Source organism: Eschscholzia californica, unplaced genomic scaffold (assembly GCF_041429995.1).
Source record: "Eschscholzia californica isolate CP2 unplaced genomic scaffold, dmEscCali1.0.p SCAF_4, whole genome shotgun sequence".
Lineage (NCBI taxonomy): Eukaryota > Viridiplantae > Streptophyta > Magnoliopsida > Ranunculales > Papaveraceae > Eschscholzia > Eschscholzia californica.
This window is the reverse complement of record NW_028238461.1, coordinates 50,823,044-50,835,504: the sequence shown is the minus strand read 5'-3', so window position 1 is coordinate 50,835,504 and position 12,461 is coordinate 50,823,044. Positions and strand designations below refer to the sequence as shown.

At 37.9% G+C, this 12,461-nt stretch overlaps 3 protein-coding genes across 4 annotated transcripts; 2 read left to right on the top strand and 1 right to left on the bottom strand.

Annotated features, from left to right (window-relative positions):
- The first annotated feature begins 144 nt into the window (after positions 1–144).
- Positions 145–3,115, top strand: LOC147545787 (phosphatidylinositol 4-kinase gamma 8-like). 2 transcript variants are annotated; one of them, XM_086672906.1, is made up of 4 exons: positions 145–302; positions 613–650; positions 757–786; positions 875–3,115. In XM_086672906.1, the coding sequence occupies exon 4, from the start codon at positions 997–999 to the stop codon at positions 2,497–2,499; it is 1,503 nt and encodes a 500-aa protein (XP_086529032.1). In that variant the 5' UTR covers positions 145–302; positions 613–650; positions 757–786; positions 875–996; the 3' UTR covers positions 2,500–3,115. The 2 variants fall into 2 exon arrangements, with proteins under 2 accessions (XP_086529032.1, XP_086529033.1); XM_086672907.1 differs by having other exon boundaries at positions 187–302; positions 757–791.
- Positions 3,116–4,123: 1,008 nt separating this feature from the next.
- CDPMEK (4-(cytidine 5'-phospho)-2-C-methyl-D-erithritol kinase) lies at positions 4,124–8,273 on the top strand. Its single transcript, XM_086672904.1, has 11 exons — positions 4,124–4,498; positions 4,597–4,692; positions 4,792–4,860; positions 6,045–6,149; positions 6,235–6,291; positions 6,399–6,599; positions 7,061–7,153; positions 7,273–7,372; positions 7,467–7,566; positions 7,792–7,877; positions 8,043–8,273. The coding sequence occupies exons 1-11, from the start codon at positions 4,289–4,291 to the stop codon at positions 8,144–8,146; spliced, it is 1,221 nt and encodes a 406-aa protein (XP_086529030.1). The 5' UTR covers positions 4,124–4,288; the 3' UTR covers positions 8,147–8,273.
- A 258-nt stretch (positions 8,274–8,531) lies between these two features.
- Positions 8,532–12,205, bottom strand: LOC147545785 (Ubiquitin-associated/translation elongation factor EF1B protein). The gene is made up of 2 exons (XM_086672903.1): positions 11,981–12,205; positions 8,532–10,765 (listed from the first exon to the last, which is right to left on the bottom strand). The coding sequence occupies exon 2, from the start codon at positions 10,734–10,736 to the stop codon at positions 8,664–8,666; it is 2,073 nt and encodes a 690-aa protein (XP_086529029.1). The 5' UTR covers positions 10,737–10,765; positions 11,981–12,205; the 3' UTR covers positions 8,532–8,663.
- Positions 12,206–12,461: the final 256 nt, after the last annotated feature.

The following is a 12,461-nucleotide window of genomic DNA, read 5'->3' as shown; positions in this document are numbered from 1 at the left end:
TGAGTATGATATTTTGGATGGTTCAGACATGTGTTCAAGTTAACCTAGTTTAGCTATATTACAAGTAAAAACAGTTATTTTCTGTTACAAATATTTAGGGCAAGCCTAAATTTACGTAAGGTTAAAGAACAAGGTTTTGGTAGGAGGATTTGGGATATAAAAGGGAGAAAGGAAGAGAATGGAATTTGTGGTTTTTTCCTCTTTTAAGGAGGAAGTAATATTAGTGTGGGGTGACATCTTTGTTTTTGGTTTCTCTCTCGCTTCCTTCGTGTGTTCTCCTGAATGCCTCGACCGTGTTTAGGGTACTCTGCTCTCTTTCGTACACTTTTTCTTTTCATCTCTAACACATTCTATCTGGCTAAATTTGATACCAAATAGTACTATTCTACAAGTAATTTCACTCCTCTAGATCACGGTTTAGATTTTTTCAGAACAATTATTTAAGAAAACAATATAATACAGAGATTGCGAATTTTTTTTAGGATCATGTTCTTTGATCTTAATTTTCTTAAACTCTTTTTCGGAAGTCTATTCCAATTATTTAAGAAAACAATTACTCATCTGTTACGTTTTTCTTGTTTTAAATTCTTACCTTTTTTTTTTTGTCAACAGCAATATGTGATGTTGAGGGGGAGGTGTGAGGGCTTTAGGTAAATTGTGCTCCATTAATCATCGTCATTCCTCGTTGTGATTAATTTTGTTCATCGAATTCATTCATTCATTCATAAATGTATTTCATTTTTGTTATCTTTTCAGGAATTTCTAACGAAGTATTTGCTCAATGAAGTAAGGCAATAAAAATAACTTCAAATATATATCTCTTCTTCGTTAGGAATGGTAAGAACTTGTGAAAATAAAATTTTGTTTTGGGCAGGTCTAGTTTGTGATGATGGGGCTATCTTCTCCATATAAAAGTAAGTATTCAAATTGAATAAAGCACCTAGAGGTTGCCCTTGCAATAATTGTACCAAGTCCTTTCAAATTAAATTCGATTCGATGGCTATAGCGGTTGATCTTCACAATGGATTCAAACCACCTTTGGTTGCCCGAATACTTCAACACCGATCCTTCGCTCAACTGAACTCATCTCTTTCCTTTTTTGAGTCGCTCGATTCAACATTTCTTGCTCACTCGTTGAAACAAGCGGTTGTGGCTGCCTCTAACATTTATCGTAGTTTCTCTACGCCTTGTTTATCAGAACGAATAGAAGAAAATAACACCGTTGCAGCAAATACCGGTCAAGGTATTGAGCTTGTTGCGGGTCGTGGGTCCCCAGCTATCCTCTCTCTCGTAATTGAAACTTCCATAGCTATGGCTTCTGGTGTTGACCCGGTTCCAGTTTTAAGTGGACTAGGTGGTGCTTATTACTTGTGTAATAAAACAGGAGATAAAATTGCAGTGGCAAAACCATTTGATCCAAAAGGTTTCCCCGGTCGGGTCAGTTCTCAACTCGGATTTAGAAACTCAGTTAGAGATGATGAAACCGGGTTTCGTGAAGTAGCCGCTTACTTGCTCGATCATAACGCGTTTGCTGGAGTGCCTCCTACTGCACTCGTAAGAATTTCACATGTCGCATTCAATGGTTTAAAGACATTGAAAACCCCTAAAATTGCTTCGGTCCAACGTTTTGTGGATCATGACTTTGATGGGGGTGACTTGGGCCCGTCCGGGTTTTCAGTATCTTCGGTTCATCGGATCGGAATCCTTGATGTAAGGCTTCTAAACCTCGATAGGCACGCAGGAAATATCTTAGTCAAGAAAAACAGGAAAGAAGAATATAGTAATTATTCGAGTGAAAGCAATTATGTGGTTGGGTCGGTCGATCTTGTCCCAATAGATCATGGGCTCTGCTTACCCGAATTGCTTGATGACCCATATTTCGAATGGCTACACTGGCCTCAAGCATCCCTACCATTTTCGGAGTCAGAAGTTGAGTATATAAGCCAACTCGACCCATTTAAGGATGCAGAGATCCTACGATCCGAATTGCCTTCATTAAGAGAATCATCAATTCGGGTACTTGTTATCTGTACTATTTTTTTGAAATTTGCTGCCTGCGTAGCCCGACTTTGTCTTGCAGATATCGGGGGAATGATGACCAGGGAATACATAGGTACGAAGCAAGAACCTAGTGTACTAGAAACCTTGTGTATTATGGCCAAGGCTAATGTGAAAAAGATAAGATGCAAGTCCCCTCAGAGAATGGCGACGTTATCAGGTAAGCCTCCAAAAATTCCCCTCATTGACTTCTCGTCTGCACATTTGGCGGGTGGATTTCCTCAAAACTTATTGTCGTTGGTTCGTGAAAAATACAATAATAAGTACTATAACATGGAACGAGAACAAGAAGAAAATGATAATGAAGATCATGAGGGAGTTTCATTTAAGGGGATGAGTGAAAAGGAGTTTAGGTTGTTTTTGGAGAATTTTGAGAAGCTTTTGCCAAAGGCTTTTGAGGAAAGGAAGAATATGGGATTAAAGAAAAGATTGGGAACTTGAAACAAGTTTGGGTCATGAGACACATCAAAAAACAAAAAGTGAGAAAGCTAAACTATATAATATGAATGAGTGAGTGAATTAAGGTGATTGGGTTAAATTTTGTATTTGCTGCAGCATGTAAAGATATACTACATATTATATAGTTTTACTTAGCCAAAGGAACCACCCTCTTTTTATGAAGGGTAGAGACACTAAAGATTGGCTTCTTTACAATATTTTATATATTCTTTTGTATATATTTTACATGTAAAGTATTTTTTTCATCTTCATTATGAGAGAATTGCTAGAGTATGTGTACATACTAGAAATTAGGGCGCAGATAAGAAGTGCTATGGATGGCGATAAGATAAGTACGAGGCAACTACAAGCTACAGTTGGAAAGGATAAAAAGAAACATTTATTTTGTAATTATTGGCGTTTCGCAACGATGGCTAAATGTATTAGTCCACATTAGATTGTATATAATCATCTATGTTCGAGTTCCTTTGCTACAGAAATGAATACAAAGTCTGAGTATTGCCACACACTTTATCATTTCAGTATGTTGATATAAAGTACATTTGGTTATTGCACATTGTATAACTGTAAATGAGTAAAAATATCACCTTTCATCTGCTTTCGATGGTTATTCCCTCGCTTTTTTGTTTGTTTAGTTGCAAAATTATTTTTATAACTTCATTTGTTTTTCAATCTAAATCTTTGTTTTGAAGTTTTATTTCCCAAAAGTAAAGTGGCTGTCGAGTGGGAAATACTTATTACTAACAAAAATAGTTTTTATAGTAGTTTTTGTGTGACGTGTGAAGCCTTAGTAGTTACTGATATTGTTCCATTTTAAACACGCAGACCAAAACCCAACATGTACAAAGTTTTGTTCTTGGGAAGGTTACACGAACTCACCCAAAAAGGCCTTGCCACTTACCAAGCTTGAGCGTACACTTATAGCTTAAGTTCCCTACTCTTCCAAGTTATGTGGGGTTATAACACCTTTAGCGACTAACCGTCTTCAACTCTGTTACCATGTGTGACGTCGCAAACCTTAGCAACTACCATTGTCCTCACTTTAGAGACCCATGCCGAAGTCCAACATGTATGAATCTTGTGCGAAGACTTCACGGGCTCACCTAAACATACACCTATAACCCAGGCTACAAGCTCTCTTCCAAGTGATGTGGGACCCTCACAATCTCAGCGTTACAAAGTACAACAAAAATGCAACTCTCCGTCATGAAAGGAAAAACAATTACTCAAAAAAGAAAGAAACAACCATCGTAATAGTCTTCTATTAAAAAAAGCCAAAAAAATAAAATAATCATTGTATACAATATTGAATTGAAACAACATTCGCTATAACACTACGACAACTGAGAAAACAATAAGATTTCATATAAAATGATAAGAAAAACTGCAAAAGTAGACCTACTGCAGACCTAAACATGAATCAAACTGTCCATAAATCTATAGAGAGAGATAGAGATTTGACTTGTACCCTCCCTCCTCTCCTAACATTTCCCTGTCCTTATTTCCAGTTGGAGTCATGGGCCTTTATCCATTGAAGCCCAAAATTTGAGTATAGTGGGCCACTAAAAGCCCCGTTCTTATCGAATTTAGTACCCCTACTCCAACTAACCCAATGAACTTGCCTCAAGACAAAAACTGCAGCAAACAAAATCCCTTTCCAAAAGAGAGGAGATTGATTCCCTTCTCTTCTATTCATTTTTATCAAATTTTACTTCACCAATCCATGCACATAATTGGTTTATAACAAGTAAAAATCTTACTAATTTCATTCATGGCTTCCTTTAATCTCCTCTGCAACTTGAACCTCAATCCTGTGTCTAAATCTAATGGGATGAATTCAAGAAATCTCTGCATAAAACCCAGTTTCTCTGCATTTTGGGGTCTGGGTAACTCTAATTTCCATCAAAAACTTCGATATCGAAATACCCATTTTGTTAAAGCCATGGGTTCTGATTCTAAAACTGGTAAAAAACAAGTAGAGGTATGGTGAACTATTAGTTATACAAATTTCTTGTTCTTTTCTACAAGTTATTCTCTGATTGTTAGGTTAATTTTTCAATAATTTTTTGTTGGTTTAAGATAGTTTATGATCCAGATGAAAGATTAAATAAGTTAGCAGATGAAGTTGATAAGAATGCTGGCCTCTCAAGGCTCAATCTCTTTTCACCTTGCAAGGTATTCCATTAAATTTTCTCTTTCCTCATGTGGGTGATTTTTTTTTTGCTTGACTCAGTTCAGTAATTTGTGCTGAATTTGGTTGTTCTTTCTTTACAGATTAATGTTTTTTTGAGAATTACTAGAAAGAGGGAAGATGGGTTTCATGATTTGGCTTCTCTTTTTCATGTAAGTTCATCACCCAACTATTTCTTCTTTTTGTTTGGTTTGATTTTTTTGCTGAAATTGAAACATGGGTTCTTGAGTTCAGATATCAATTATGTTATCCAGCACTTTACATTGAATCTCAGTCACATTTAATGTAGCAAAGATATGAAACTGAAAAAAATTGGATTGGGTTTCTTGAAGGCCAAATGACCTTATTTCATCTAGTTTAAAAACAAAACCATTTAGTTTAGAACTGATAATGTTAACCCATTTCAACTCTATCATGATCAAACACTGTTAGCCTTCTAAATCTCTGATGAAATGGGTTAAAAGATCTCGGCTAGCCACATTCTAATTCACTGCTCTATCACTATCACTACCTTGCATGGACTTTTTTCCACGACCCTTTTAACATCTCTTGGACAATGCCGAGCAATGTGGAGAACTTAGTTGCTCCACTGGACTTATGTGAAGGTGCCCTCCAAAGGAAAAGAATTATGAAGGAGCATTGCACACACTACTTTTTGGAGTAGTTGGTCCGCGAGAAATAAAGCAGCATGCAAGAAGAAGCAGATGTCGATGGAGTCAAGTATTCCTTCACTTGGTCTAAACGACCCCTTTTGCTTGGAGTAGGGCAAGGAGTGGGCAAAATTTCTTAAGATGGATGACTTTACAGTGTCTTGGGAGGCTTCGATACGCATATTGTAATTTTTTGCTTTTTTTTGTGCTCAACTTTTATTGCCCTCATTCAGCTACGGGATTTTGCTGTCCAAATGAAAACCATTCTATTGTTTCAGTGGATTATGTAAATACTTTTTCTTTCTATACAACTCACTCAAAGTTCACGATAAAAAAAAGATGGGTTGATATCATAGATTTTATTTTTGACAAAGAAATTGATATTAGTTATCAAATGTTCTTCAAAACTGTTAACTTGGGCAAAGAAGCCATAACATTTCATGTTTGCTCTGCATTTTATCATCTCCTCTTCATTTCATTAGAGATTAGCTTCATATTACTAACTTGAGCAGTTGCACTGTGTGGCAATTACTCCGAAATCGTTAGCCCGTAGAATACATTCTTGTCTTAGTTTAAACAAATTGCAATTGGTTTTTCCTTTGTATTGGTTCTTATATTCTGAAAGGAAATGAGCTTTTCATGGTTTCATTTCATAATTGTAATTCATTTCCTATTACCCTCTTCAGGTCATAAGTCTAGGAGACAAAATTAAGTTCTCATTATCACCATCAAAAACCAAAGATCGCCTTTCGACTAACGTGCCAGGAGTCCCACTTGACGACAGCAATTTGGTAAGAGTGTACTAATAATGTTTACACTGCTTGAAGATTTTTCATTGTGGTTCTTTGAAACTAATGGATTTGAATTTCCCTGCAGATTATTAAAGCCCTTAATCTTTACAGGAAAAAGACTGGTAGTGACAACTTCTTCTGGGTAAAGTTTAAGTAGAAGTAATCACTCAATTATAAGCTATTGGAAAATCATCAATTTATGTATGATTTCTCATTTGACTATTTTCCATTATAAATTTTTTTTGTCAGATTCATCTTGATAAAAAGGTGCCCACTGGTGCTGGGCTTGGTGGTGGAAGCAGTAATGCTGCAACTGCACTTTGGGCAGCTAATCAGTTCAACAATTGTGTTGCTTCAGAAAAGGAACTTCAAGAGTGGTCGAGTGAGATTGGTTCTGACATTCCTTTCTTTTTTTCTCGTGGAGCAGCTTATTGTACCGGTAGAGGTGAGGTAGGTTTATGGTTGATGTATAGTGCATCTCAATGTGAAACTTTACTTTTGGATCACATGGCCATCCAAAATTTTGTATTCAGAGTTGTAGAACCGACTTGGTTGAGTTAACTTTTTGTTGTCTAGCATTTCTCTTGCCACGTGGGAGTCGAAGTCAGGATGGCTGATAAGGCAAATATATTGGCTCCTCTTGGTTATAAACTTATAAGAAATTTATTAATCCCATATACTTCAAACATATAGTACAAATAAGTGGTCTTTTTTCTTCATCGAGGTGGATGTTGTAATTCTTTAGAACAAATCTCCTATTTACATGTTACTTAATCATCTGTGTGTTCAAGCATTGACCATGAGGAAAAAACTATCATATAGAGGAGACGATTTCCCCAAACATTGGTCAAGAGAAGTTCTTTTAGTTCATAAAAAAGTTGACCTCGGCAATTTGACTTAATATGTTTCAGGTTGTTCAAGATATTCCACCACCAATGCCCTTGGACATGTCGATGGTTCTCATAAAGCCACAAGAAGCTTGCTCGACAGCAGAAGTTTACAAGGCACATAAACTCAGTAAATTTGTTTTTTCATATTTCAGTTTTTCAGTTCCTTATGCAGTAAAGAAGTTTTATTGGGTTACTTTTCAAGATCTTCCTGAGACTAGCTTTTGTTCTTGCAGCGTCTTCGGCTGGATCAAACAAGTAAGGTAGATCCTCTAACCTTGTTGGAGAAGATCTCGGAGAACGGAATATCTCAAGATGTTTGTATTAATGATTTGGGTATGGGAGATTCGGAAAGCAACTAATTTCTTGTTCTTCTTTTGCATCAATTCCGAGTCAATAGCTTGATATATTTCCGTTGTGGTTATTGCAGAGCCTTCGGCATTTGAAGTTCTCCCCTCTTTGAAGAGGTTGAAACAACGGGTTCTTGCAGCTGGTCGAGGCCAGTATGATGCTGTTTTCATGTCGGGAAGGTATTTCATCCATTTCTTATCTTGAACCACTTCCGTTCAATGGAATTTTAAGGCTTCCATACCAATGCAAGAAACTCTTCGTCAATAATGAATTCCTTATCCCATTTTTTGCTGAGGGCCTCAACCAGGCTCGACTAAGTATTGGACTCTCACAGTAAAAAGAACCTATACTTCACTTCCATTTTTGTTCTATTCATTTTAACCTAAGTTTTATATATCATGTAGCGGAAGCACGATTGTTGGAATTGGGTCTCCGGATCCCCCACAGTTTGTTTATGACGACGACGAATACCAAAATGTGTTTTTATCAGGTGAGCTTGATATAGCTCTTAATGAACTGGTTCCGGATCGATTCCAAATCAAATAAAAATAGTTGCAAATGTGAATGAACTTAACTAGTATTTACAAGTTTGTTACAAGATATCAAATTGGACACGAGTGTATTTTGATATTTTACTGATTATCCTAACTGGCAGAGGCATGTTTTCTGACTCGGGAAGAGAACCAGTGGTATGCAGAACCCGGTACAACAATGACTTCTGAAGAATCTCCTGAAGATCTTTCTTCCAAGATGGGGTGATTAAATGAGATGTATATATATATATATATACACATATGAAATGATAGATCAGTTTGTTGCAAGGGAAAGAGTTTGTACTTCAATCTTTTATTTACCCAAGCTCTCCTTTTGGCGTGCTGAATCGCTCCATTTGGTGTCAGAGTATAGTATTTTTTTTTGGGTAGGTCGATTTGTGTTCAGGCTGTGTTTAATTTAGTATCGGATCAACCATATGAAAAATAGGGTAATCTTTGTATATCCGTGTTTGAAACTAAAATTATCACTTACCCATTTCGAAATAGTCGTTAGGATGGTAAGGGAAAACTTGCAACAAAGATCGTAATAAGTTAATAATTGGACGGATAAAAACAGAGCAAAGAAAACAGAGAGAGGGGGAGATAACTGGTTATTAAAACGCATCTGTCTTTCATTTAGAGAAGAAGGAACTACACACCATTTCAGACACAAGTTCAACCAACCATTTTTCTTTTTCTTTTTTCCTTTCCAATTTAAAGTTCTCTTCTTTACTCAAGCTGTCTTATGCAGAAGGGGAAGTAACAAATTGCCTGGGTAAAGTAAACAGATCCTGCCCGGCAAAAGGAGATGTCCACTCTTGTGATCCTGCCGCCGTTGACCCCCCTTGTTGCTGTTGAGACGACTGCTGCTGCTGCGGCTGGTGGTGGTGGTGGTGAGTCTCTGTCATTGTTCTTGGAACTCCCTCTTGATGAAACCCTGAAGCCAAAGATGCGCCACCTCCCCCATTAGAGCTCACTGAACTCATAGCTGTATGTTGTTTTGATAGGCCTCCTGGTGTATACGAGTCATACATCCTACTGTATGCTTGGTCATAGCTCCATCCTTTCGAAGATTTCGGGGATGAGGTTGCTCCCAAGGTCCAGTCGATGTTCATGTAATCACAGTGCTTCATTGATCCTCCTGAGCTCCAATCAACATGTGAATTTGATCCAGATGCTCCTGTCGTTCCCCACCTAGAAAACAAGCCTAATGAGGAAGGAGCAGCAAGTGAAGAATTCGGGGAATGAATTCCCGTCCCCATTCCTGTTGTGCTCCATGAATTTCCCCAAATGTCTCCAACAGAAGAATCCATTACTGGCTTAGACATGAGTTGTTGTTGCTGATAATGGAGATTTTGATTATAATATTTTTGAGCACTCAAGTTGTTGGGGCTGAGGCCTCTTGTGCTTGGAGAATAAGATGGAATCCCACCATTTGATTTCAACATATCAAGACCTGAGATACTGTTCAATTGTTGGTACAGTCCAGTGGTCGTTCCTGGGGGGGAGGCACTGATATTTGTTGCTGGCAGCGGACTGGTCTGCTTGGAGTTTATTGATTGCGGACGCTGCATCATGATCACTGGTTCCTTCACTGTTCTTGTCTGAAGATTCTTCAATTCACTTCCAGCACCAGCATACCTACTCTCCACCTTCACAGGGGGTGGTGCCAAACTACGCAGAGGCTGAGCAACACTATATGAAACCGAGGAACTTGATCCCCCAGCGACTGGCCAGCTCTTCTCTGCCGGTGATGCTATTTGCAGAGGCCTTGGCCACTCTGACTTTGGCTGACTCTTCTTCAATGGCTGCAAGTTTCTGTTCGTAGATTCTGGAGTTTCTGCAGCAGTAGCTGGTGGTGCTGCCTTTGTGTAGTTGAAATCTCTTTTATCTCTTCTCTGTTGTATTGTTATTGCAGGTGTCGCGGCTGTGGGCGGTTTATTTATGAACTGAGGAGGAACCTGATCGCCAACAGTTCTAGTTTCTATCTTTTGTGGAATAGGAACTGCTTCTTGCTGCTTCTGTACTCTCAAGTTTTCAGATGCCTTCTCTAAATCTCCTTCACATGCTACAACTGCTCTTTCGACGTCCTGCTTTGAGCAATTATACTTCTTCTGCAACTCTGAGATTTGAGAAAGTTCTTCACTTATATCAATTTTTAGGTTTTTATCCCCACTGTCAAGTTTAGAATTCTTCTGATGAGCTGCTTCTTCACCTCCTTCTAGTAACCAGACAACTGAATCCTCTATTCGACCGTCTTTCAAGATTAAAGCCATTGTTGCACGCTCGGAAGAGAACCCCATCGATACAAGCTGCTGAGAAAGAGATTCCAGTTTCCTGGACATGAGGTACCCGCTGCACTTGTCATGCAACTCTTGTGCCCTTTTCTCTCTCTGACGCTGGTGCTTCTTCTCATTCTTCTGCCGAATCTTTTCGCGTCTGTCATTGTCAGAACCAGGTACAGACTCTTGACGGATAGCGGAGGTGGAGATCTTGTCTTTGTGGTCTTCGGATTCGCCAGAGCAACTGTCATTGTTCGAAACAGAATCGTACTCAGCCCCAGTCCCAACAGAACTACCTGACTGACCATCTGTCTCGTCTATATTCCGGAAACGACCATTGCCATGAGGTGGAGAAGATATAGATGGAACTGTATCCAGGGTATGAAACGTCCCCAAAAGTGGATTATATCCACTTGCAGGAGCACCATTTCCTACGGTTCCAGGTACAGTAGCTTTGGAAGAAGACTTCTGTTGTTCCTTAATTGCCTTTCCAGATGACTTATCCTTTGTCTTGGATTTAGAAGCAGGAGACATATCTGCGTCAACGGATATATAATATCTTCCTGCAACAATGATAAGTTCTTGAGCAAAACACGCAAGAAAATATAACAAAATATTACACCTACTGTTTCCTATTGAAGTGGCAAGGAGAACAAACAGATTCTACATAATGATTCTAAAGTTTAAAAAACACTACACACTATTATCGATTAAATATCGAATTCAGATATCTGTGATCACAAGGACTTCAGTGTGTGTGGGAATAAAATGAAACATAACTCGCAACCATCCAGAAAAGTCCCATTCCAGTCATAAGAAATACACGTGAAAAAAATAAACCAGTTCCTGTGAACCAATATAGGAAATACGCAAGTAGCTTACTAACTGTGAATCAATCAACCAATATCAAAGGTGCAACATTATAGCGTAGGTAGCTTTGATGATTCGAACTGCAGCACAAACTCTGTTCAGCACGTATTGGTTGACCTGACCCAAAATATGACGTGAACAGAAATTTCGAAGAGAAACAATAGGGAGGTCCTGTCAAAGCTCCGAATTAAACGGGTAATAAAGAAAGGGTCCTAGGAACAGCTTTAATTGAAGCTCTATACCATTTTAAACACCTCTACAACAAATTCCTACAACTTTATACAGATGACCGCCACAATATACTTCAACCCTGATATGCCTATATCAAGCTTGGACAATTTCTCGAGAGCCATGAAGCCAAATCAAGAGATTTTGTCTATCAGACGAAGTGACGGTGGGACAAAAGAACATCAAAATTAACTGCTCTTCTATCTTCATAATGATTCAAAAAAGAAAGAAAAAAAAAAACGAAGTTACAAATCCTTTAAGGAAACCCTAGGCTGGAAGAAGAAGAAGAAGAAAGGACTTCAGCGAATCATTTTACCAACCAAATTCGAAAACAAACAATGCCGTCCTTCACCTCACCAAACGATAATCATCAACAAACGATCAGTAATTGACCTAATATCCTCGCAAGACATCTACCATACAAGATCTACGTTTCCAATCACAATCAGAATCACAAAACACATAAACACCAAAATCGGAACAGGAATCAACATGTAAATCATAAAATTCAATATATAATCCAAAGACATAAACAGATCTACAAAACAAAATCATGAATGAATGAAATGACAAATGAATAGATGAAGCTAGATTAATCAAAAGGAAGGAAAATCAGATTATAAAATTAGAGATAGAGAAGAATTAAGAAAATGAATTAGAGAAGATCAAATCAACCAGACCTTTTGCTTGAACGGAGATCGAAAGACGAGAGATGGAAATTTCTATGAGGAAAGACGGATCGAGCTAGGGTTTCGAAGAAACGAAATCGGTTCTCTTTTGTACGTACACTTTTTTTCTCTCTCTATTTATGTTTTATAACTTTCTCTCTCTTCGTGTGCGGAACTAAAATTTATGTCCGAATTAAATGGTGTTTGAGGTCCGTCGATTTACCTAAATTAGACGACTCTTCCGACGTGGAAATTACCCAATAAATTGTTACCGAGAAAAAGAAAATTACCCAATAAAAGTTACTGGGAGAAAAAATTACCCATAAAATTATGGCAAAAACATAAAATCGGCCAATAAAAAATATTAAAATATGGGAATTTTTGTATGGTTTTGTTTTGTTTTTTGGCCTCCAATTTGTGACTATTTTGTCAATTTAACTTACTGTATTGGTGTTCGATTTGCCTAGGATGGTAATGCATTTGTTTTGGAATG

Bases quoted from the DNA above. Each gene is read 5' to 3' on its own strand.
- LOC147545787 (XM_086672906.1), top strand. From the start codon at position 997: ATGGCTATAGCGGTTGATCTTCACAATGGATTCAAACCACCTTTGGTT.
- CDPMEK (XM_086672904.1), top strand. From the start codon at position 4,289: ATGGCTTCCTTTAATCTCCTCTGCAACTTGAACCTCAATCCTGTGTCT. The intron at 7,567-7,791 runs GTATTTCATCCA...TATATCATGTAG, and splicing joins GCTGTTTTCATGTCGGGAAG to CGGAAGCACGATTGTTGGAA. The intron at 7,878-8,042 runs GTGAGCTTGATA...CCTAACTGGCAG, and splicing joins CCAAAATGTGTTTTTATCAG to AGGCATGTTTTCTGACTCGG.
- LOC147545785 (XM_086672903.1), bottom strand. From the start codon at position 10,736: ATGTCTCCTGCTTCTAAATCCAAGACAAAGGATAAGTCATCTGGAAAG.